At 38.7% G+C, this 27,303-nt stretch overlaps 1 protein-coding gene across 9 annotated transcripts in view; it reads right to left on the minus strand.

Moving 5' to 3' along the window:
• Positions 1-26,731, minus strand: part of LOC139612730 (CUB and sushi domain-containing protein 3-like) — a 223,133-nt gene extending 196,402 nt beyond the window's left edge. For 8 of the 9 annotated variants that reach the window (XM_071468639.1, XM_071468635.1, XM_071468631.1 and 5 more), the window contains exons 1-2: positions 26,271-26,731; positions 11,810-12,032 (exon numbers count right to left, since the gene is read on the minus strand). In XM_071468639.1, the coding sequence (XP_071324740.1) occupies positions 11,810-12,032; positions 26,271-26,451 (404 nt within the window). In that variant the 5' untranslated portion in view covers positions 26,452-26,731. The remainder of the gene's footprint in view (positions 1-11,809; positions 12,033-26,270) is intronic. The other variant, XM_071468632.1, reaches the window with a different exon arrangement.
• Positions 26,732-27,303: the final 572 nt, after the last annotated feature.

The raw sequence follows: 27,303 nt of genomic DNA on the forward strand, positions 1-27,303 counted from the left end.
ACAGTATCATGCAAATGCATGTAATTCCCTGATGCAGACCTAGTGCCTAATGCAAAAACAGGCAAACTGGGACAAATATAAACCATCAATTTATTTAAACTCAAAAAAACAAATGTGTTCACAGGTGTGTTGACAAAAAGGTAATTAAAGGATAATTAATCCTGTATATCTCCACCATTTATGCCATCTATATGATGTTCTGGTATATTTGGGTGAAGAGGAGAAGACAGACTAAGCCTAGGTTTGATTTAGGTCACCCCGGTTGGATGTGACAAAGGCTGACGTAGGTAAATGACACAGCACTGCACAACCATTAATACTGCTTTTATTTCACAAAAACCTTGCATTACTTTCAGTTATTTGGAAAGTGATTTTTATCAAGTACAAGAGTCATGGCCTACAAGTCCCAGTATTTATTTGTACACATGTAATACTGTAATGTTGACAGTTTCATTTAAATATCCCTCACCCTCTCATTGTGTCAAACGACTCCACTTGGACTAGCTATAGACAATTCTGTTCACTATGTGGCAGCAAAACAACCTTCTTTCTTTAGAATCTGACTTGATGGTAGCCAGCGGTATAATATTTCTGCACTGTACTTCCACTGTCTGCACTCTGTTCTCTGTGTAAGAATAGACAATGTAGATCTATCCACTTGACACTAGTGGCACCACTTGTTCCATGACTAGTACTGTTCAGACTCTAGGATTTTATCACAGGGCATAACAAGAGAGTAGCAATATATGAAACACACAGGTTAAGAGTCACAGAAGAGCATTCTACCACCTAAAAGTCTGTGTGATACCTGGAAACTGATTCAGAGGGTTAAGGGTGGTAAATATGTAAGGTAAATGTCAGGCTGAGTTGAGTTTACTTCTGTTATTTCTGTATTAATGCCAGCTCCCTAAAAATAAATAAAACACTGCTATGATTAATGCATGCAGTGTAACTTATGCTGGTCACTCCACTGTGAAATAAAAAGTAGGGTTGCACACTAAGTGATTTCACACTAACATATGTACTGTGTGTAGAGGACAGTGTGCTGATCTATGTAAAATACAAAAAATACACAATTTGTAGATGTGTTTAAATCTGAGCTATAATCTTAACACGACCTAACCTAACAAATTAAAATTTCTTTATTAACAACTTAAAAAAAATCTTTGTTGAAAATAAACAGTCTAAATTAAATGTTCAGATTACACTATAACTGAATTATATTGACTTGGCTTGGATCAGAAGTCACTTAAGTTATAGTATATACATGAACATCAACTGGTCTCCTATAAAAACTTTTGTTAGGGGTTTTAAATTTGAATTGATAAATCTGCTGTGATTTAAAAAGCTCCAGATGGAAACTAAGCTGTGTACATATGTATGTTTCTAAATTTAACCTTCAATGTGACATTTGCATTCACATTTGACAACAGATCTCCACACAGTGTGAGCCTGGCATACTTTGAAAGCAAAGCTGCAGGAGAAAAGGATAATTACTAACTATGCCTAGCTTGTGACCTTTTTGCATTTTGTGGATGCTTCAAAACATACAATTTTGTAATTTCATAGTTTTTCAGAGAAGGGAAACGAACTGAAAGAACACAGTAGCAGTGTCAGAAAGAGACAAAGGCTCTGATAATAGTGACAGACATGAGGACAAAAGCTGAAAATTGTCAGAATTGTGAACTAGATATCAAACACAAGACCACATGCAGAACACTGCATGAACACAAAATTGCAGGTAAGTAGGAATTGCCACATTTCTACTCGTGGTTGACAAAAACAAACAACAATACTAAACATGTAGGATAAGAAACAGCTTTGTTAACTGAAACAGACATGAAAACAGGAATTGCTTGCGCCCCATTGGTTTACATGGTAGAATGCATACCATAAAAGCTTAGTCCTCACCGCAGCAGCCCAGGCTTGAGTCCAGAGACCCGAACCCCTTTGCTGCATGTCATCCCCTCTCTCTCTCTATCGCTCCCTCTCTCTCTCTGACTTTCCTGACTCTCTCTCTCACTGTTGGCTATCAGAATATTTTTTAAATTTTCACTGATATTTCAATGCACATTTATCTCTATTAATTATACTCAAAGGTTTTAAGTTTGTTACATGCAAGTGAAGAGTGCTGCTACATAGGCAACTATTCTGTTGCAGCTATTTTAAGCTTCAAACTATTATCATTATTTAACCTCTGTTACTGAAATCATTCAAGAAGGAAAATCACATTTTAAAACCTCATATTGACTAGAGAGACAATCAGTCTAACAAAGGGTTAAAGTCTCATTGGATGTGGTTCACTGCAATACCGCTGCCTGATATCTATTAAGTATTCTGTTTCCTTTCATTTACCTTTCATGTTTTAGTGTCTTTTAATTTGAAAGTTTGGATAAAGTCGAAAACAGCTTTGTCACTTTCTGTGTAATGTTTGATATTCATCCAAAATAATTCAAATCTAAATCTAAAAAGTATTTTCTGAATTATTTGCCTGGTAAGGCAAACATGTCAGGAATGAGTTTAAAATTGCATATCAAACAATGTTCCTCAGTAAGATTTGAGCAGCTGAGTTGCATGCCTGTACAACATGCGACCATAAGCTAAAACTGAAGAAAAAGTTGCCTCAACAAGGTTTCTACAATAAAATGGAAAGCAGGATTTATACCTAAAGAAAAAGCTGATCTTTTGCATTCATTTTACTCACCAAGTTTGATATATCATCTTTAAAGGGTAACTCATCAATCCAGATGCCAAGGTATTTCTATGCCTCTTTCAATATTGTGCCACTTAAACTAACTGTGAGAGATTAAAGTTTTCTCAGATTTCTTTTAGATAATCTGAAGCAGAGCTCAGCCAGTTGGAGTTAAAATCACCTAAAATGATTATCTCTGAATTTTTATATGAAACTAAAATATCAGAAAGTTCATCAAATGCTGAGGAGGAAGCAGAAGGAGATCTGTACACAGCAACCACAGTAATTGAATTATTACACGCAACATTCACTTTTCGAGCCAAAAAACAAAGATGGTAGAGGATGGAAGGAGAGTTAGGCTAATAAAGCCTTTAACCAAGTTTATTGGTTTATTATGACTGCAGCTGTTGCTTCCACTGAAGATGTAATATGCAGAGTACAAAAATGAAAACTATAAGAACATTAAATATTAAAATACACTAGCAGATCCATGATTCACCTGGGTCAAGTTTCAAACTGTCACTTCGACAGTCACTTTAAGTACCTGAAAAGACTTTTAGTTTTTTACACTTTCTATTACAGTCAAAAAACTCTCGCAGATGCATGGTTACAGCATTTAGGTCAGGGTTAGGTTGAACTTGATGAAGGCATCACAAATTCACAAGCCAAAGCAAGAAAAATGATTCTGCTTGTCAAAGTAATTGTATAATGACAGCAGCAAAAACATCAACATAACAAGGTCATCTTTTGTGCAAGGCAACACTGGAATAAAAGGCTTTATTACCCAAACTCTCCTTCCTTCCTCTAACATCCTCAGCATATAATTTCAGCACAATAATGAGTGCCTCAACCAATCATTTTCAGGGACGAAGGATTTAAAATAATGTAAGTGCAGCACCAAGTGAGAGGAATGAGGGAAAAACTTCACAGAGCAAAGAGAATACATAGATCAATAGGGAGGCACACTAATCAGGTCCATCACAGGGATATCGATTCTTTTTCATGTTAAAAATTCATTGTCGCTTTTGTCGTGCTCCCTTCTGAATTTCTGCCTTAATTAATTAATAGCATTAATAAATTAAAGGCCTCTTTAATCTCTTTCAAGATTTCTATTTATAATTACCCTGGAAGAAGGAATAGAAGGAGAGAAAAGTTGCCTGTCATTATGTTCACCTTCTTCATCATTCCAGCTGAAGTAACTCCTAAGCGAACAACACATCAACATGCGCTCAGAGGAATGAAGGAAAAACAAGGAAAATCAGAAAATAAAACATCTTTAGGTGTTGCCATATGGAAATGAGCATCTTTCAGAACAAGATGCTGGAGGAGCAGGTGGGAAAGTTTGTGCTGCATCTTTCTTGACAAAGTTAAAATAAATAAATAAATAAATAATTTAAAAAAGGTAAGAAAATACGAGTTAGGAAAGCTTGCTTGTCTTTTATTCTGAGTGAGTTTTAGTTTTGGAGTGAATTAATTGTGTAAGAACAGGCATTCTACTAGCGTCATTTTGAGCCCTAGAGGCACAGAAAAGACTGTTATGGAATTATTATTTTCTCACACCACACAAGATAGTCCTATGTTGGGAGGAAACCCATCACTTGGAAAAAACAAAAGTGTGACTAAAACACAAAGACCGATGTTGCTATTTACATGTGTGGGTTGGATGTGAAAAAAACGATCAAATTTGAGCCATTTGCTTTTGTGTCGTAGCAAGAATAAGTTGTGCTTTTCCTCTTTCTCTCTGAATGGCAGGATTAGTTCCATGTGAATTTTAAAAAGTCTAAGCAGAATATCATATCTCGTTTCTTGTGTTGCCAATTGTTAACCCTGTACTTGACACAGCCTAATCAGCAATGACTTCACAAAACACCTATGTATCTTTTTAAAATGATAAATATGAGTAAAATAGAGATGCAACGATTTTCTCGGCCAATTCAGATTCCCTTTTATTTATTTATTTTTTTTTTAAGTCTGACCTACCCATTTCAATTTTGGCAAATTCAGATTTTCTTTCTAAGAGCTATAACTGACAGCTACACAATCATTTTGTAACTTCTTTAATAGACAATTCAATTGTGTCTTCATACTAAAACATTGACTATTAATTATTAAATAATTAGGTGATGGCCACTCACTATCCCTTTCTCTCTTTCTGAACAAGAGGAAGACTCTTTGATGAAGAGTTGTAAAACACTTTTCCAACCATTCATCAAGAATTGCTAATTATTATCACTGACTGCCATTATTCAGCTTAGGAGAGGTCAAAGTGTGGTAGCTTCTTAACATGAGACGTGTGACTAAAACAAAATAATTCTGTAATCTATCTGTGATCTATCTATTTGTTTATATCTCAAGAGATATAAACAAAAGTAAAGACGTAAAAATCTTATTCTGAAGATGCAGCTAGTGACTGTTGGTTCAATTGAAAGTGCCTTGGTATAATAATGTAATTGTATAGCTCTCTGCTGGATTTGAGGTCAATGATATTAAGTGTGAACTTGAACATTTAGATATACACACAAGTTAAATGAAAAACCATAACATATGATTCTTTGTTTAGATGATATGAAAGCTTTGTGTAGAGTAGATGAATGTAAACGCTTTCAAAGCTGGTCTAAATCTGCAGTTGAGGGCTGAAGTACAACCTATATGATTTGCATATGGTAGACTCATGAACTGAGATTTTAATCAGCTCCAATGATTCCAGCTGTGTTTTATAGCTTTGAAGTCAGTCATCTAAGCTAGGCAACCACTTCTTAGGAGAGTAGTCACAGAACTAACTCGTCTCCATTTATATACAGTTTGTCTGACTGTGGACTAATGAATATCTAAACTCTTTCAGCTTTATGCAGATCAACAATTCTTAATCATAGTCCTCTGAGATCTCCCTTTTTGCAAGGCATGGTTCACATCAGCAGTTGTCTCTTGTGAACAGCAAACTCAAAATGTTTAGTTGTTTTTCTTTTTTTTTTAATCAGTCAAAGTCACTCTAACCCACACCTCCAGTCTTGTTTCATTGATCGAACTCCAGGTTTGATAACTCCTGACTCCAAGTAGCTTTTGTTAATGCCATTGGACAAGGGGTTCACATACTCTTTTCAGCCAACACTGTGAATGTTTGAATGAGGTTTTTCACATGGACAAGAGCAATACAATGACTTCTGTGTTATTAGTTTAAATATATTGTGTTAACTTGGATGAAGAACTGATCATATTTTAGGACAAATTTATACATAATTGAAGATAATTCCACAGGGTTCACTTTATGGGGCTGGGCAATAAACATAGCGTCTCAATAATACTGTTTATCACCTTTCATTGGAATTATATTGTTAGAATATGATCATACAATATTATGATTTTACATAATTTTGTTATCCAAATTAATTATTTACATGTTTAGTCTGAAGTAATGCATACCGCAACACGGGAAAACAGTTCATTGCACTGAGCACCAGCGTGATTCTATACTGTATGTGGTTTTGCTTACTTTTGCCATATTGAAAAATATTCCTATTAATGCCTTGATATGGACTTAAACATCACCCAGTCCTAGCGTGATACATTTGCATATTGTAACTAAATAATTTTATATTATTTCACATTCTAACTGGATCTCATAATATTCTTTCAACTATAGAAAATGTCTAAATTAATGTTGTAGCTTCAATAAGTTAAGGTTTGGGGTGAAATTATTTGATGTTTATTAAAGATGTGAATATTATTGGTGTTCTTCTTTCGACTACATATGCCTTGCATGCTTTGACAGTGGATCCATTTTGCATTATAAACTGGTTAGGTGTATTACTGCAAATGTCTACTGCAGTTCAAGCACTGCCTTTTCTTGTGTCACTGCTACGGTTTTAAGAGATATGGGTCAATGATCATACAAAAGTTTAAAACTGACTATACACTACAACACGTGTACAGAAAGCTAACAGACCCCCAAACATGTCTTACACAATCTTAATAGTAAACAAGAAGAAACACAGTAAATACTAACACAGACGTTTACTAATCAGTCTTTTCTGTAATTCAGCACAATGATGGGAAAATATGTGTAAATCCAATTTGAAATCCAGTGCATACCTTCTCCCATCCATATACTAACACAACTGCACATTGAGCCAGGGAAAACCCTACAGTGTTCCAATCATATTAAAATGAAATTAAACTGAAATTAAGTTCCTTTAATTAGAATAATTAGACTGAAAAATGCAAACATGAAGGTAGCCCAAAGGCAGAGAAAAAATAAATCCAAGTAAAGACAGAAAATGCAAAACTTAATGTTTCCAGAACGTTAAGATTCAGCAACAACAGGATTGAAAAGAAATGGTAATATATGGCAAGGACAAAATGGGGAGACATCAAGTCATGGTTAAAAACTTAAAAACTAGTTTGTGCACTCAACTCTCAACTTTAACCCTGTCTTCATTTTACCGTTGGTGGGCTAAAAAACAAAATAAGAGAAGTGTCACCTGAAATAAGTAATCCAAACAGCCACACAATAACAAACTATTTTGACAGCTGCGTCTGGCAGCATACCTGCCTACTTCTGTCAGAAAACTGACAAACAAACAAAGCTGCAATTACTTTTTCAGTGAAAATCACTAAAACAGTATTTACATCGAAATCAACTTTTTAAATGTAGCTACACATTTAGAACAGGTGTCACTGAATAGGTCTGAAACTTCAACTGAACATTAAAACTTAATTCAGAAGAAGTGAACTCAGCCCGACTTTAGTAAGCTACATACAGCAACAACAGGCTTGTGCTTAAACACTGTCTTGTATTGCTAACCTGTGAAATACCAGAATTTGTAATTCAATGAAACCCTAATAAAGTAGTCCTGGTCTTAATACATTCACGAAGCTCCTTTAGTGTTTGTTGTGTGTTATTTTTGTTTGCACTGTGTTTTATTGCGTTCATGTCATTTAATCATCCCCATATACATACACATAACGCATTACACCCTTCATCTATTGATAAATTACCAAAATTAAAACCTCTCAAATCAATCAAGTGAAATTATACTCATAAACGCATCCCTTGTGACTTGTCTCAACAACAGAAGTTTTTTAACAGCCGGTATTTCACAGGTGCACCTAATGACATTAATTATGATGACTCTGTTCCACTTAGGTGTCAAAGTGGGATGTGGCAGTTAGCTAGAATGCAAAATGCCAGGGCGCTGAAATAAAATAAAAGGAAGGCATCATTCTTCTCTGCATTATTAAGCGTGTGTAAATGTGGAGTTGCTGTGAAATGTGTTGACATAAAGCAAGTTACCTTAAATTTGCGGACGAAGCGATGATGTTTGGCGTGTTGTTGCCATGTTCGTGGCATACTTCGTATGCATCTTTTTTTTTTTTTTTACCGTAAACGCTAACCTAGCATTTTTTTCCTAGCAAATTATCTACTTTTGTAAATGAAGACACAAGGAGAGAGTGGAAATAAATGAAACAAGCCACTTACTGAAGTTATTGATACAGGTCATACTGAGGCTTCCTCCCCACTCTGGTCCCTCACGCAGCTGTCCTGGCTCTGGTTACAGAGTTCAGAGCTTGCTCCAGTGTGGAAGACTGGTGCTGCATTCATGAATAATGGGAAATTTGGCCGTTACTCTAAATTGCAATGTGAGGACAGACCCTTGGGCCACACCACCTCGCCACCTGTGTGTGCACGTCCACACATTGCTGCTGTGGTGCTGCTACTGCCAGCCCCAGCTTTCCACACTGAGTTTGCTTTTGATAATGGCCATCAATAATAGAATGTTTGATTTCATTTCATTATGAATTTGATTTCTATTTACTTTTGACAGAAAGCGAGAGAGGGCACACTGGAAAACCACTGCCCTTCACCAATGTTCTGTTAACTTATTGACACAATGTAATTATAGAACTAGGGAACCATCAGGGTATTCTAGGCCACTGAAGGCCAAACATTGCAGCATTCAAAATTTGGCCTATATTGTTTTTGTTGTCTCAAGGCAGAGAAAAGGTTATCTGAAAGGTCAACATAACATTGTGGGGTCACTTCCAACTTGTAGGCAGCAAACTAAAAAAATAAGCATACCCAAAGTCCCCCAGCCATAACTTGAAATAATTGTTTTCATGGTGGAAGAGGTGAAGAAGAAGTTACTAGACTGTCAACATGGACTTCACATGGCCATATTCACAACTTGGAATACTAGAAGATAAGCTACTTGGAAGACTAAATTAATATAAATTATAGAGGAATAGTAAATCTGAATGAACCACAATTTTGTACTCATGGTTACTGTAAAATGAACTGAACAGTTGAATTGTGGATAATCTGTCAGAGCTAACAATATATAACATATCAGTACTGACAAAAGTCCAAGCATTTATTTGCATGTTGCTACACTTTGTACAAGCCTTCAACTGGTCGCCAGTGACCAGGTAGGTTTTCAGAGGGCTTTGCCCCCTCAGCTGTATTTAGATTATAGCCCTGATCTAATACTCATGGTTTGCCACTTAATTATAGCCTACACTGTGTTTCTGCTTTGTCTATGTAGTAGTACTCATGTACCCTCCACTTTAAGGTCAGCAGTGCGGCCTGAGCCCAACGGGATATGTTACCACTTTATAGAGAAGCCCATCCTTTCTAACTCTTGTTGACTATAATTACTGATAAATTCTGAGGTTGATACTAAGCATGAAATATGATTGAGAAACTGTACTAAGATTTGATAGTGTCATTGATTTTTAAAGTTACTATTGGCAGTGAAATAAAAGTTCTGGCACTGTGACAACACAAGTTATACTGAACAACCAATACGCTTATCTCAGCATAGGAAGCAACTTCATCATATGATGTGTGTCATAACTCACTGTTGTTGTTTTACAGGCATTAAACTTTAATTACTGGTATTAAAATGTCCCTTGTTTATAACACATGGGTATGAACCAATCTGTTGTGATAAGACTGAATATTTGGCTTTGGTTCACTGTAGCCTACTTTTGCAACAAACATTTCATTAGTATAGCAGCAGAACAAAAGCTTCCAACCATTTACCCAGCATCTGGAGGGCACAGTGTGACTCTAGAGGCATAGCAATGTGAGAAATTTCTGTATAATTGCTTACAGATTTCAGAAGGTGTAATATTTTTAGGGTTTTTAACCAATACGCTTATCTCAGCATAGGAAGCAACTTTGTCTTTATATACCACATTTGTCTTTATATAGGCTATGTGATATCAACCAGTGTGGAATCAACCAGCATGGTGACAAACCTTTCAAAAGCCTGACCTTGAAAACAGTATTATGCAACATAATCTTTTAAGTATCTAAAGTGATTCGGTTACTAAAGTATCAACAACGATTCAGCTCTTGAATTATTCCCCTTCATTACCACTCTTTGCCACACAATATATCCTCCATTGTATTAGCATGACCTTGGTCCACTTCCACTGAAGTTGAGCCACATAAATGGGCCAGGAAAAATGGCAAGAAAATCATGTTGGCACTGTGAAACGTCGTTCACAGAGATGATTTTTGTTTTACAGAGAAATGTTGGACCTCACTTTCACCTGTGAAGGAGCTTGCTTGTGAATACAAGGAGACACCAGGTGTCTTTATATATAAGCTGATGTGTGTATCCTCACATTTCTATCAGCTCAGACGAGCAATGATCTTCTTATAATAGACAGTACACTTATCTATAAAGAGTGGGTTTATTTTGAGCAATTTGGTTTGACAAGGAAAATGTGAAACTTGGCTTTTTTCTTTGAAATCCAAACACAAAATGATTCTTTGAAGCCGGCTTCATTTGGGAAAGTAAGAAATTGAACATCCAAAACATGCTGCAGTTTAGATTCTTTCTGAATCATAAATATATATTTCGGACCTTTTTTATTGCCAAACAACAAAATATTCAATGGTAACTGCATAGCCTTCACACATAAACCAATTAGATATGTTTGAGGGATTGGTTGAGCTCATGTTGGTGATAGTGTATTTAATAGAAAAAAAGAGAATTATTTATTAATCAAAATTGTTGAATTGTGCATTTCCCACAAAAAAACAAAACCAAAAAAACATCAAGAATGGCGTACCCTGGGAAAATCTCTATAATATTTCTGTCAATTTGGGGCAGCACCATAAGTCCAACGGTAATATTTTAGTTAATGTTTATTTATTTTTATTTTAGTTTCAGTACAAGTCTCCCCTGCAAAAATCACGACTGTCATCTCAACATGACTATCTGTTTTATTTATTCAATTCAATTATTGAATTGTTCTTAGCTGTATATTGTGAGTCCACTGTCAAAATCAAGCACAGGTTGTGAGCCAAATAATTCTTTTAGAGAGAGACAATGGGGAGAGGAAAAAAACAATAATAAATGAAAAAACACAGGAAAATTGTGCCATAGCACTTTAATGAGTAAATAGTTGTTTGGCTGTTTGGCTTTGACTAACGTAAAAAAAAAAAAGAAAATCTTTGTATTTGATGTTTTTCTCTCCCTCTGTCTCCTACAGAGAAGCATTTGAATAAAGGATGGTATTTACTGAGTTGACCAATGAATTGCTGAAGCCAACACAGCGTGCTCATTTAGAAATAAATGCTAGAGATTCTGCTTCGATGATCGATGGGTTCCTTTGCTTTCTATTCTAAACACACAACTATTTGTGTGTTTAGAGTTTTTGACTTCTTTTTATTTTAGTGCTGAAACCATTTTATATATATATATATATATATATATATATATATATATATATATATATATATATATATATATATATATATATATATATATATATATATATATATATATATATATGGTTCCTGTGAAGCAAATTAGTTTTTTGAATGTGAAGTCCCAATGAGAACCTTCTGCATTTTTCTGAAGGCTCTTCAACTCTGCACAAAATCATGTCAGAAATGGGAAGACACACTATATCCTCACACACTGCTGCTGACTTGCCTGACATCTCCCTGACAAGAATAAGCAGTCTTTGTCATGTGTACATTAAAGATGAACTTTCTGCCAGAAGTGATCATTGAAGGCTTTCCTCTCTCACATCTTTCCGTCCCTGCCTGCCAGCCTTCAAAAACAGCCTTCAAGGTGCATGGATTCAGGGCAGCTCCCTTACCTCGTCCTGAAGTTAGCCGGGTGTGGATGCCCGTCATACAAAGATAAAAAGTCATATTCCTCCTCCACAGCGAAAGATTGAAAAACTATATGAATCCTGTTCCCCTCCTCAGCAACAATCACCCAGGTACAGTTCGCTCCATTTGGATATCCATATGGAAACCCAGGGCTTTCTATCGTCCCATTCCTGCCTTTTAAAGTGCCTCCGCAAGTATGGATGAAACCTGAAACGAAAAAAAATAAGTACCAAGTCATTATCAGATACATACAGTGAGCAAATAACTCTCTCAGTTGTGAGGAGGCAAAAAAGTTAATACTCTTCAACATTTGAAAGAAATGAGGTAAATTGTAAAATGTGTTTAATTTTGCCTGGTACAAGCAAATAATCTCATTGCCTTTAAAACATTTTTCAATGGGCCTGTACAGATTCTATTCCAAGTAACACTTTTATTGTAACAACTGCATGCACCATGTAGTTCAGGTGCAATATTTCTTCAACTGAGAACAAATTGTTTGGAAAATCCACATTGTTCTCAGCTGGCACAAGCTGTGAGGGAAATCTGGAGAGCCAGTGAATAAGAGACATGTTTTGTGTTTCCATTTATGTTTTCAGTTCCCCCTTCAAATTAAAAAAAAAAGAATAGGCTGTAACACCTACCGCTGTAGTAATGGAAGAGAAATACATAATTGAGGACTTCAGTGATGTTTTTCAGTATTACACTGAATAAAGCATTTGTGATGCATTATTACCGCCCAGTTCTTTCCAGTGGGTCAGAAAGCCCCAGAGACATGCAATAAGCAAGCTCTGCCAATTTGATGCCACAAGCCTTTAACATTCTGTTTCACAGCCCACACAAGATATATCTTTGAACCTTGGTACACTGGCTCGCTGAAAATCAATACCCTTGACAAATTAGGTTAACCTGTTACCAGACACCCCATTTTTGTGCACAAGCCTGAAAACAATGTACCCAAAATAAAAAGAATACTGTAACAACCTTTGTGATTACAGTCTTGGTAACTATTTAAATTTTACAAACAAAAAGTCAGAATCAGTATAAGAGATACTGAGTGAAAGTTACAGAGGCATAAGCATAGTAGAGCTTTCTTGCTTTTTTTGGCATAAAAATTGGAATATATGGCCTGTACTAGCACCTTTTATGTGGAAAACACACTGGAGCCATTGCCCCAAGTCTGGACCAATTCTGTGTCAAAAACAGTTGGGGACCATAAAGTGCTTTGTGTGAGAGAATCAAGAGACTTGGAGCTTTCAAACTATTTCTCAAGGTTGTGTGAAGACAGAGTCTAGTAAAGACCAAAACACACCTAACATCACGCATCCAAGGCCAAAGCGTCCCATGGGTGGGACGGTGCATTTAAGCATCATCACTGTCTGACGACAATCATTTTATTGCTTGGGTAACCTCAGTGGTGTTAATGTAAATGAGCACTCTACACTTTTTCTCACACTTCCACCTCCCGCATACTCCCACACACACACATTGTGTGGACATGTTGCCATATACATTATGTTGCAGTGCACAGAGGAGAATGAATTTGATTTGAGGCTATCTTGAATGTTGTCTAATGAAATGCAAACTTAATTAAGATTCATGGTTTACTACCACTATTTACTCCTGGCGTAATTAGCTTTTCACACTCTGTAGGTAAAGGATGTTTTGCATAGTGTTGGCCATACACACGCACTGCAGTATGGGAGAAAAGCAAAGTGCACGGATCACTTGACAGCTATGCAACTCAAATGGCCTCTAACTAGACAGACAGTAGTACTTTTTTCCCAATAAAATGTATGCCTTCTTATAAACGGATGTAAGCAAATAGTCAAAAAATCTTAAACTGTTACATAGCTGTTGTCAAGCTGTTTCATTTCAGAAGTTTTGGACAAACCATAGCAGCTGTCTACATTTCACCAAAAATAAGATATACATAAATTATCCAATGGAACATTTTTCCACAAGCTTTACATCTTGCAACACGTTCAGGATATCATACTCACAGGGGTCCTGACCCAGAGCCCCTGACATTAGAGTATATCTCCACTTGACCACCAGATGATTGACATGTCCTCATCAGACCAACTCACTCCTCCAGCATCCAGTGATCAAGAGGCCTGACCGTCTTTTATAGATAGAGTTATAGATACAGTGTGCCCATGCAGGTTTTATGATGTCGTCTCTGGTGATGAACTGCTGCTACTGATGCAGTGGGAAAAATTCCTGCCAAGGTATGTCGCATGTCGAAGTTGCAATTATTTCCGCCACCACTGAGCAAACAGGGTAATCACGGCAAATTTGCAGCATTGATGCGCCGCTTACAGGGTCAACACAATTTAACCTGTGACACGGTACACTGTTGCTGCTTTCGAATGCCTTTGGGAAAAAACTAAATTACCAGGACAGTCCTCTTCAAGAATTTGGAGAAAAAAAGTATTTGTGAGTGCAAAAGTGTGGATTTTTGTTGACAGATGAGTAACTGCTGTCTGCAGTTTGACCAACAACTGCAGTCGTACTTGTTATTGCTTGATCTGTACATAGATTATTGTTGCATGTGTCTAGTTTCACTGATTATTTACCTTAAGTTGACACACATTCTTGAATTGAATGAACTGACATCGAGCCTGCCTGTTAGATGCCTGTTACACATGGTCTTCATTTATACAATGCTGCCACCAACATAATTGCAACGTGTTTGCGTTTCCCACTAAAAGCAAGAAATAGACTGGTTGTGTGGGTGACATTTTGAAAGAAAAGAAAGAGCTAATGAAAACACGTGAAGCCAGAATGGTACACATCCACACTGACAATTTAAAATGGCCTCGAACAAGAATTTTGAGAAAAGCTTGTCCACTACTGAAGGTGAGCCCGCCTGTCGTTGCACTGTTTCAGTTTAGACTTAATTCACTTTAGTCAAAGCAGCAGGAGCAGATAATTATGAGGGCAGAAATGCATAACGTTACACTATTTGAATGCTGATGTTCAGCTTCAGTCTATTATTCATCTTGGAGTCACCTCTTCCATTCTTATGAACAACATTATGAAAACATTTGGCTAAAATTAAATTCTGCACAGGATGATGCAGCTGTACCAAATAACAGTGGGAGCAACAAAGACACTGCGAATAATCAAATGCACCAGACATTCTGCAATATTGATTAGTTTAAAGGGGCACTCCAGCTCTTTGACACATGAAGTTCAGTTTACTTGTTAAATGTAATACTGCTGCTAAAACAAGTTGTATAATAAGTTATATAATGTCTTCTGCTGTTGTTTGAAAGTTTGGAAAAGTAATTTAGATGATGTCACCACCTATCACTATCTTGGCTTGAGCTTGAGACTTAAAATTTTAAATAGACAGCCTGAAAAGAGTGAAGTAATAGGGTTTGAAAGAAGTAAGAACCAGGAGGCAGGGAGCTTCTAATCAAAGATGGTATTCAATTGCATTATGGGAGAGTGTAGGACTAAAAAGAGGAGATCTCGGCCTCTGCTGCATCAATTTTGACGTTTTTTTTAGACATGTTGAAAAATTCTTGTGAGTCTGCTAACTTTATAAAAAAAGGGAACACTAAATCACTGATTGATGATGCTTTAAATGTTACAAGAGAATGATTACTGCTGCCACTTCCCTTGATTTGATGTCTGTTAGAGTGAGACTGTTAAAACAGCCAAGTAAAAAATATATGAACCTAGAGACACTGCCTCAATAACCATGAGTGCAAGTGAAGTAAACTAGATTTTAGCTGCGGTAAGGTCACCACACACAGATTTGTATCTGTGTAACTGCGGCTAACCATTGTAGGATAACAGAAATCTGAAGCAATCCTGGTTCAATAGATGGATAGATGGATAGTAACAGAGCAAAGGAAAAAGCCCATAAACCTTCTGCTGGGCTCAGTTAGACCTGCACAATCTTGTGCAACAAAAGTAAAGTATTACTGCTTTTATTTGATGCTTTCTTGTATCACCTAGATGATACAGTAACTACAGCGAGAACAGCGCCCACAGAGCTCTATTAGGACAAGAAATATTTCAGTGTTTGTCAAGCATTAGGTGACTAATGTTGCACACTATTCAGAATAATGCTGTTTGTGTGTACTGCTTAGCAGTGTTTGTGGGGCTGATTGTTCTGATGTCCTGGGGATGACAGAACAGATGCTCATTGCCAAGATATCTATTTTCCTCTTTCTTCCTTGACCCCTTTTCTCCATCTCAGATCTATGTATGCCTTTCATCCTTCATTATCCCTGCAATTCTCACGCCATCTGTGATTTTTTTTTCCCTCTTTGTATCTTCTTCAGCCTTTTCTTTTCTCACCCTCTCCCCATCTCACTCACCTATTTCATTCACAGCCTTTTCAGCCAATTGTTCCCAGAATCTCTCTCCATCACCTTCTCTCTTTTCCTGCTCTGTAATTCTACCTTTCATTTTCCCAAACACCCCCACCTCCCCTACTATCTATTGCCCTCCTAGTTTTTCTTCCTTTTTTTCTATAAGCTATCCATTATGAATTGGAACCCCCCTTTTCAATGCCGTGAATCATACAAGCTTGTAATATGTTAAGCACTGCCATCTTCATAAAAGCCCTATCTATAAAAAGAACATTGTAAACATTCATCTTGTTACTTCAAAGGAAAACACGATGACATGAGCTTCCTTGTACAGGAGAGAGGACATGCATTAAACCCATTTACCACTTAGACCTACAGTGTGTCTTCTTTGAATTCCACTGTTACCGCTTATTTGCCTCCTATGACCCCCATCAACACTTCAATTGTACAACGCATGTAATTGTCATGCTACAACACCGACCATAAATTGTGATGAGAAACCAAATTAATGACATGCTGTGATTGCACAGTGGGGGAAACGCAGTTCAGAACTATGAATCAGTATCATAACACACAAGTCTGAAAGAAAGAGAAGCCTCAGCAGGCAGCCAGACTGGCTGACAGATAGCTCAAGAATAGTCCCAGCTGTTCCTCAAATAGTTACAAGAACCCCTGTCCTTTTGGATACACACACAAACACCTCATTTTCACTGCACCACACCTTTGATGCTTATAAATGATTGTTATACTTGCTGATCAAAACACAGACAGGAAAATGGCATTTGCCTTCCAGCCTGATGAGCTTTCTGCAGGTGTTTCATACGTGTATGTGGTGTTGGCCTTGTGGTGCTTCTCACGAAAGCAAACAGAAAGCAAGACCACTGAAGATGATGCTCTGATCCCATCCCAGTGAATACAGATATTTTGGGCAGAATGATCCAGTTAATGAGCCACAGTGTTGTATCCTGTGTGGATGGAAAATAAGATTGATTTTGTAAACAAAATACATTATGCATCATGGAGGGTATCCTATTATTTTCAAGGCCCAAACAAATTTGTTGCTGCCAGGCAAATTGCTTATTTAAGGTTCACTTTAAGCATGGAAGAAAATGATTCACAACACTTTGACTTTCCCGTGCGTGGACTGGTGTATGAACTAGAAAACAGCCAATAAGTTGCCTTTTGCCATTAATGCAGATTTGTAGGTAGAGCTTGAAGAGAAATTTTTATGTGAAGCAGGGAGCGAGGAGGAGGGGCCATTCAGATTATTATGAGTGACAAACAGACCTTCCGGTAATGGCTGATAATGTAATGGTTGATGGGTATGAGAAATTGTCCATCCTAATCAACTATTTTTGAACAGACCACCATTAAACACGCTTGGATGATAAACATTCACAGTGTGACCTGCCCCCTTGTGTAGTTGCTTCAGGAACCTGCAGGGAAGAATTAACTGCTAGACAAAGTATTTTCTTTCCCCAGCAGTGAAACTGAATTCTGATGAAGGACTGCAGCGCTCAGTTTGGCAAATTTATTGTGTTCCATTTGCTATGTTGTCCTTAAAGTGTATTGAATTTATCTGCTGTCTATTGTTCTATATTTGTCTTTTATCAGCTGTCTATTGTCCCTAGTTTATGTGGCAGCCTGCACGTCCAGAGTAATTTTTCCAGTGAGACAATAAAGTTGATCTAATCCAACAAAATCCTATGGCTTAGAGCAACCAGTCTAATATTGAACTGAAAGTTTTTGTACCCTGATTACTGTCATTCAAAGTACTGGCAATTAAACAAATATTGTAGCGCCCCCCTTTGGCTCCAGTCAGTGTAAACCTTATGTATCAGTGCAGCAGCACTGCACATTGCCTCCGAGTGACTTTTTTGGTTGTGAACTAAATATTTCAGAAACACTTTGGATTATAGATCAATTACTTGTGAAGAGTGACCATCTGGACAGTAACAGCATTTATACATCACATGCAAAAGAGTGTTGGTCTTGGGTTCTTCATCAGAAACATGTCTAAACTTCATTTGATGAAGTTTTCAAACACAACAGCAGAAGGACAAGCTACAGCTGCAGGGCTCTTTGTGAGGGGATTTGGCTGGGTCTATTGGACACAGTAAAATCTCTACACTTTGAAACGTTGACAGCGTCAGAAGAAAGCATGCAACATTGACAATGTTAAACTGTCTTATTACATTACCATCATTACATTTTTTCCCCACATGCACAAACATCCAGAACAATCTGGGGTTTGTTGTCTTGCTCAAGGAGACTTCAACAAGCAGGAAGAGCCTGGGATTGAGGCACCATATGACTAATGGCCAACATGCCTTACCACCTGAGCCACTGATGCATCTGTATCTATCACTTTGTGAAAATGCTCAAAATGTTATTATGGCCAGTGGGTGCATGTATCATACACTGAGCCAAGACACTAAAGAAAGCAGATGTGAACTGCAGGGTTCTTCTATTTCTTTTTAATATGAGTTATTATGTTGTTATATATTTTTACTATTGTGTTTAGGCTTCACTCATGTTTTTTTTTATGACTTTTTAACCGGTACCTGCTATTGAAATAGCAGCTGGCATTTTTTTATGTTAAGAACAGATCTAAGCTGAAATTTATACCAAAAGGGAATAAAAAAAGAGAATATAAATACTTATATATACATAAACTCTATGTATATTATCAGTAGTGACTGTAAATTTACTGCAATATTTAAATGCAAATACTCTTGCAGTGCAAAAATAACAACAATTTGAGCCTTGTTTTGAACACTTGCACTGCCAGTCGATCTATGCATGAATAGAGTGTTGCCTTCACCCTTCATACATCACAGTATCTTTCTTCAAACAAATCCTGAGCCCAGTATCTACAAGCCTACTGAGCTATGGTCTTTCAAGCCTCCCTTTTTGACTTAATTTTGCTGTGTATTATTTTATTTCTCTCTGCGTGTTTCCTCACTACTGGCTTTAGTATATGTTTACTCAAGGACACTTCTTTCTCCGGGTGGCATTTCATCGTTGTTCATGATGATGGCCTATTACAAACAGAGAGGGAGGCAACGGCACCACTCCTAGCAATCAAAGCTAAAGTCCAAAAAACCTGCATTGATTTACACCTGACCCCAAAGGTGAGTCAGCCAATATAGAGATATCCATCAGCGAGGCTTGGTTACAGTGCAGCGACTGAAGAGATAGAGCCCTTACCAAGTGAAACAAAGGTCAACAAACATCCTGGTGGGCTTCATTTGCTGCTACGTTCTTTTCTCACTGTTAAATCCACAACCCCTACAAAACACCACAAAGAGAGATAGTAGTGTTACACTGAGACACTCCCGGGTGTTGCTAAGTATTGATTTTCCTAAAGTCTGGTTTTCAGGATTTATGAGCGCAGCTCTGGGAAATAATTTTTATATATACTGTTAATAATAATGTGAGTAAAACTTAACAAAATTGTTAAATAAAAAAAAGGAAATTAAAACAACAGATTATGTTTCCATTGATCAGAGGAAATGAATAAAGGAGAGAGAGAAAAAAAAGCTTCTGTTCATACCCTCAGATCATGAATCTTCAGGGTCTACACCATGTCAAATTAGAGATGCTGCAGCACTTTGGAGTTATATTTAGAGGTAATTTTGTTTTTAGAAATCCAAGCACTTGGCGAGACAAGCTGTACTCTGAGCCACAGACATAAAATGTGGACAGAAGTGAAAATAATTTTTCATCAGCGCAAGCAGGAAGACAACAATGATGACTGCTAGGGTCCAGACAGCAACCTTACTAGACAGAAATCTTAAATTGATGTCCCTGAAGAGAAGGATTTTATCTGCATGGCTGTGTGGCACCTTCACAATTCATACTGATAGAATGTGCATAATCACAGCCCCTCACTATGCTTGTCTGCATGGTTGATGAAAGGCAAATGGGCTCCATACAGCAGAAACAGAAAAGAGGCTTTCTAGAGAATGAATATTACCTCATGAGTGTGTCATTGCAATTTGGAGAAGGGCTCTGAAATATTCCATTTGGTGGTTTTAAATTGCCAACCACTGAGGTGAAAAATACTAAAATCAAATACACCGCCACACTGAAACACAGCTGGCACATGCACAAATACACACCCCAAACACACCATTGCACAAGGAAATAACAGAGGTTGTGTGTCTGTGTGGCCAAGTATAATCACTGTTTCTCAACGTCTGCATTCTGCTGGTGCTTAAGCTACTTCCCAGCAGATACAGTATTTTATATGGCTAGACACCAATACCTCCTCAAAGTGCTACTGAGCCATATTGCACCTGATGCCAGGCCACCACTGTGAGAGCTGCTGTACAACACAAAACTGGGAGCCAACAACACATCTAATAGAACGCCTGTCTCTCTAGCCTCCAATCTTCCAAACAAACAAAAACATCAACACTCCACTTTCCCCGAAAAAGAAAAAGCAGAAGAGCACAGAAAAAGAGTCTCTATATGAAAACAAACGCAGAGGCTAAAATAACACTTGACCGCTTTTCACTTTCCAAGTAAACATCTTCCTCCAGTTTACAGACTGTTCGCATAGAGACGGTGTGTTTTTCAGATGCAAAGCAACTCATGCAACTCACTTGAAACTCAATCACAAACTCACAAACTGATTTATTGACATTTACCAGGCGGTATACTCCAGATATTGTTAGACCAATTCTATAGATGCTACCCTGTGGCCCATCCAGGTAAGAAAAGTAATAGCTGTTCAATTTTTTCCTTCACTTGTGCTAGCTGCAGTAAATAAGTGTTAAAGCCGAATCTTTTGAAACCTTGTGTTTTGTTTGCATGTGCATGGGATTTTTGTGTTCCCATTTAACACCTGTTGCACCTGCAGATAAGATAGAATAACCTGCAAAGTATATGAAATGCTCAAATAGAAATACAATTCAGCATGTAGATCTAAAACAACTGAAGGTTTTGTTAATAAATGTATCAATTATCTCCCTCTCTAAATATCAATACATTTTTTTTTTTGAACATCGCACAAGTAAACCAAAGTGTTAAGTAGCAAAGAGAATTCTCTGTCACAAAAATGATACTGACCAAACAACAGATATGTAACTTATTTCAGTAACACTAAATTAATCATTTTGTCAATAAAATGTCAGAACACTGTGAGAAATGTCTGTAATTTCTTCCCACAGCCCCAGTTGATGTCTTGAGACATCTTGTTTTATTCAGCTGACACTCCAAGACCCAGAGAAACTCAGTTTACCATCATGTGTATCAAAGAAAGGCCTTGGACAAAGAAAAAGAAAAGATTTTTGCAGGTTTGAACTGTAAAATATAAAACATCAAATACAAGTGCACACAGCTATAACACTCATTGCCTGTAGGTGGAGCAATAAAGAAGCTGTTACCCTCCCTGTCTTTTTCCAGGTCTTAAATTGCTCTGATGATATTGGGTGGGCCTGGGTTCAGTTTCTGACAAAGCATGTGCTTGTCAATACTCTTATGGTCAAAATTACTGGTATTACACTGAAAATAGGCAAAGACGAATGAATAGGTACTTTAATAAATACAGCTCCGCAGGCCAGCACCAAAGGCCAATGTACACAGCGTGGAACCCTAAAATCAAATGATTAGTCAATCAATGGTTTTTTCAGCACGCACAGCAGAAGCCTGGATGTGTTTTCTCGCCTGAAAAAACACCGTAACCCTGCATGAGAGATCACATTTATACAATTTTATTCCTAGAAAACTTAAAAACAGTCAGGTCTGGTGCTAAATTAACAGCAACGTAGCATTTATGAAGAAATCAATAATTTCCTTTGCAGCTCATCTGAGAGCCTCTCACTGGCAATTGAGATTGTATGTTCTAACTGCCTACATCTGTCAAGGTCTGTATGTTCTAGCCAGATGGAACATGCAATCCCCAGCGCTGCCTCCACAACACTGATAGCAAAGTGGTGTAGTTGAGAGTCTAAACAGGCACCTGTTAAGCTGTCCCCACCTATCATTTTAATTGCCGTAGAAATATGCTATGGAATCACATCAACCTCCACTAAGCAGACTACCTCCTCAATTAGCTTAACATCACCACACTTTGTTTCCCCGACCATGCTTCACCTCCGCCTGCTGCCCTGTCACACATCAAAACTCCAGTTGTCAGCCACAGACACAAACAAGAAGAGCAGTGGGCACTGCAGAGGAAGATTCAGGGAAGATGTGTGGGTTATAAAGTGAGTAATGCTGAAAATATAGAATACTCTGGATACAGTTGCTGAAAAGACTAAAGAAAAAATACCCAAAAGTATAGATACTGTCGGGCTTAAATGAACAGATAGGAAATGCACATGGGTTTCATATGCAGAAATGCAGTTACTGGTTTAGTAGTTACAGCACAACTCACTTAAAATAGCCTGCGTTGATGCTTTTACATTCCCTTTTAATAAATGTTAGTAAACATAGCTATTGCACGAATACAGTGTGATAGTAAATTTCTCCCGTGTAAGGTTTTTTAGATTTTAACCTCAGCAAGGATAAAGCCAAATAAATGCATACATTTTTATCAGCGAATATGCCTCCAGGCAGTTAACAGAGTTTAATCCCCTCTGAAAATGGCACCTGAGGTGCATGCAGTCCAGCTTGAATCTGCAGCCTTGACTCTGGAAGCAGCTTCCGCTCAACCTATTACATTTAATCTCAACAAACGGTGAGCTATTTTTCTTCCTGAAGACAAGATATTGCCAATCTTTCTCCCCCAAGAGTACTGCTTATATTAAAACTGATACCTGAGAAGAACTGACTTAATCAGAACCAGCAAACTATATCCAACATTTGCAGGCATCTGTCAGCACCATCTAAGAACCTGGCCCAGGCCTAAAGACATGGGCGAAGGGCCAGTGGTGAGCTGAGTAGTACTTTGGTAGACCACTAGGACCATCCAGTGAAATGTCAGCACTAAAAGAGCCATCAGGAATCCGGGGAGTAAAACTGTTGGCGGTCCAAGTTCCTGTATCCTAGAAAATAGTATACTGTTTTTTCCAGTTATAGTTGGACCCCAGTGATTCTTCGGGAGACTGTCCACTGTTGTTCACACTTCAACTCTTCTTCGGTTGTGGAGATCAAGAACCTGAGGGGCAGTGGGATAATGTCCCCCCATTCCCTGTAGATAGTGTGTAATTACACAGACAAATTGTAATCCTGATTAGCCCTAGCAGCCTTCCCAGCCTGTTTACATAATCACATTGAGAGAAAGTCTTCATCAAGAGCTCAGTGGCCAGATTACTGTCTGTGCAGAGCCCACCTGATTACCGGCAATTAGTGACCGCCTTGTATGTTACGAGTTAAAAACAAGATAACTTTTTGACAAAATATGGATGCTAGAGGGAAATATGAGAAATACAGGCATAATTATAATAAACAGAATTGGTGGGATGCAACAGATGGGCAATTTTCAACAATCTGTTCACTATCATTAATCGTTCACTGCCATTTGACGCTGTAATGTCTGTGTGAGATACAGAACAGTGTCTGTGTGTGTTCTGTTTGTCCTCTCCTGTGGTGTCCCTTCTCCTTCCCATGACGATCGTATCCCTTCCTACTTTTCTCTAACAGATCACTGTTGGGACTGTCCAGTGTAAAGATGACCCAAAACATAGAAACTGAATGTTTGAGTAGACTCTGATTTGCAAAGTATCATAACATGCATCGCTTTCAATAAGACGTATTCTAAAAACTACTAATTATATGAAGACAAGATGGAAGCTGTGGCCCTATTAGGATATTCTTCACTTTTATTTTAAGAACATCGCCATCGAACATCGTCTCTCACATGATACGATCCACTGCTTACACAATAAGAATGGGGTGCACTCAGCTTTGTGACCATTTCGTTATTGTGAACCTGATTGATCGTTGCCCAATCGATGGATGCAGCCTGACTGTCATAAGATAAAAACGCAAAGGCAGTTCTTGTATTGAAGAGAAGATACAGTAAAGTGTTCACTGTCTGTGTAAAGGAATTCAATTTGCATTTGACCCATGTGTTTTGCTCTGTTGAAAAAAAACACTATGGCTGCAATTGAGCTCCCAAAATCTGTGTTTGTGTCAAGCAGTTTTATGAATTCCCTGAGGATTTGGTGACACAGTTGCAGTGGATTTCCTCAGTTGTTTTGGTCATGGACTGCTGCAATGAGAAAATATTATTTTTTTATTCAAACGTCACTGCTGCTGAAATCCACTAAACAGTGCGTCATGATATGTGTAGAGTGCCAAGAATCAAACAGGTAACTGTGATAACTCTGTGTACAGAGAATCAGATCTGCGATACACCCACGCACAGGATCCTGGCTCAAAAAGAATCTAATTTCTAGTCAATGAAGAAGCAGTAATAGCTAAGCAGCTTCGTACAAACTTTGCTGGATAGAGGCTGTTTTTTTACAACATCGTTATCTTAGCAGGAGAAATGAGTCACAGTCCAGATCTTGTAGATCTCTTTTTACCTCTGCAAACATTGTGTCAACTGTCAGAGCATAGGAACAACAGCTGTTCTATGGTTCTTCCTCCTCGCCTTGCTCTGTGTCACTATTTCCTTTGCTCTTTTCCAAGTGAAGACCCAGGCCTCCTCCTCCTCCTCCTCCTTTCCTCTCTCCCTCCCTCCCTCCCTCCCTCAATTCCTGGCTGGCTGGCTCCCTAATAAGTAACAGAACTAGGAGGATTGGCAGTGGCCTCGGGGTTTGACATTGCCACAATGTGGGTGGTGATGAAACAGCAACTGTGACCGACTCTGCTCGGCTCGACTTGGCTCATTCTTGGTGGGCGCTGGTACTCTGCATGCTGCACATTTCATCCACCCCCAATAGACAGACATGAGAATTACTCATAGGGTGAACAATCTGCATGTAAATTGATATCTGTGAGTGCCCATACTCAGACACACGTATATGCACTGAACAGATGAACAGCCATGCACTCACACACACGGTGCCCCTGGGTACATGCGCACACACACACCCGTACAAGGAGAAGGAATAACATTTTGAGGGGCTGGTTAATGGATTTGTCTTTTTTTTCCTTTCAGCTTTAATTTCAGTTGGAGATGAGAATTTCCCACAGTGTGACATGGCACACACATACTTCCGCTCAGTTTTTATGATCAACATGTAACTGAAATTGCAAGGAAACAAGAGATAGATTTTTATTTGTTTCCTGGAAATGCTGTTTAAATGTCAGTGGACAATGGATGAGCACATGGGAACTGCTGCGTGGTAAATAAGCAACAACTGCTCTGGCTGATTTGAAGCTGTAGTACACAAATATCATGAATCAAACTGTTGTGGAGAACAAGGGGAATAAAAACAAAGGGTGTGAGACAGTTAGGTACAAAGTCTGGGGATTTTGTTGCAACATATTCTCATAAAAGAATGACTGTAAAAGCTGTATCAGAAAAGTGGCATCACTCAATTTAGCTGATGCATTTAAGGGGAAAAATTGAAGCAGTGGTTACCTCACCAGCTTCAGCTTCAGTATTCAAATGGAGAGACCCTGAGAAAGAGCCACTAGAATACTAACAAGCCCACCTTACACCTGCCTGCACTGGCAAGTCCGATAAACACCAGTGGACAAATTGGTTCCACACTACAAACTGCCTCGACCCCCCCTGAATGGTTCCACTAACATTTCTGGCGAGAAATTGGCCTGACGCAGATCCCACATAAATACTTGAAAACTCGGCTCAGAAACGGGGGGGGGTGGGGGAAACGCGAACGGCTTTAGCCTAAATACACGAGAATCTCACAACATCCTGTAGGAAATCTGCAGTGCATGCAGTTGCGCCTCAACAATTCACTAGTTCGCCTACTAAGCAAAGCAGCTCACGTAGGCTCTGAGAAGGAGCGTAGGCTGCCGCAAGAATCTCTATTGAGCGGCTCAGAGCCTCGCCGAGCGCCAAACCGGTGAAATGCGTCTCTCAGAGCTCCATCCAGTAAACCCTGCTTTAGCCTTTTTTTTCTTTCTGTAACGTTAAAGCTTTGGATTTGTCGCACACACGCACGCAAAGACACACGCACGCACAGAGGCACAGCAAGCGCATCAAAAAAAAAAAAAAAAAAAAAAAAAGCATTGCAGCAGTGGCTCGTACCTTTCACACAAGTGAACATCAGTGAAAAGATGAGATTCCAAAAAACAAGCCCCGTCCTAATCCTCATCGTTTTGCCTTGAACAACAAAGTCCCCTCGGCCACATCTAACGCATCTCCTGTTGAAGACGTCCCGTAGTTCAATAGATCCGTCGTAGCATCCGTCTCTGTAAATCCCCTTCATGTTCACAACTAACGCATGTAACCTGCAGCCTATGTGTTGCTCTCTGTGGGGTTGGAGCAGGTTCCCTGTCGCCTTCTCAGAGGAGAGACAGGCAGAGCCGCCCGCCGCGCGATGTCAGCTGATAGGAGAGAAGTGAGCAAGACTGAATTTTAGGAGAGGACCACAGCAACCTGGGAGAGGGCTCAACCATCTCTGCTGAGAGGGGCATCAAGTGTGAGCATCTCTGCCGGCGCGCTCTGGCGTCTGCTGCTCAACATTTTTCTTTTATAATCCCTAAAGCGGCTGAGGACGGAGAGGAGCCTAACCTACAGCTAGAACGCCGCCTTTATCGATCGGCAATTGAACCACGGCAGAGTGAGGGAGAAAAGCTGGTGTTGGTGTTGGTGGTGGAGGGGAGGGGGTGTAGAGAGAGAGAGAGAGAGAGAGAGAGAGAGGTGTCCTGTGTGAGTATGATGTGGCTGATGTGTGGGTAACAAATCATGAAGTCGAAACAGTGAGGTGTGGGTGGCAAGGGAGGAGGAGGTATGTCTTTATGAGCAGAATGTAAATCCTGAGGAAGAAATGAACTCTGTTGATGACAGCGTGTGTGTGTGTGTGTGTGTGTGTGTGAGAGAGAGAGAGAGAGAGAGAGAGAGAGTGAGAGAGAGAGGTGAGGGAGGGGGTGGGTGGGGGGGTTAGGTGAGACTCAGACAGGCAGCATCCCGTCCCGAAAGCTGATGAAAGAAATTCACCCGGCAGGCAATCCCGCCATAACTCTGATTTTCATTTTGGAGATCGAGCGGAGCCGTTATTGGGAGTGATGGGCTGGGCAATTTGCAATGCAAAGATGGGATGATGACGGCGCAAAGCCCA

The sequence above is a fragment of the Trachinotus anak genome, unplaced genomic scaffold (genome assembly GCF_046630095.1).
Source record: "Trachinotus anak isolate AG129_WGS33_773 ecotype Australia unplaced genomic scaffold, CSIRO_AGI_Tana_v1 ptg000032l, whole genome shotgun sequence".
Taxonomy (NCBI): Eukaryota; Metazoa; Chordata; class Actinopteri; order Carangiformes; family Carangidae; genus Trachinotus; species Trachinotus anak.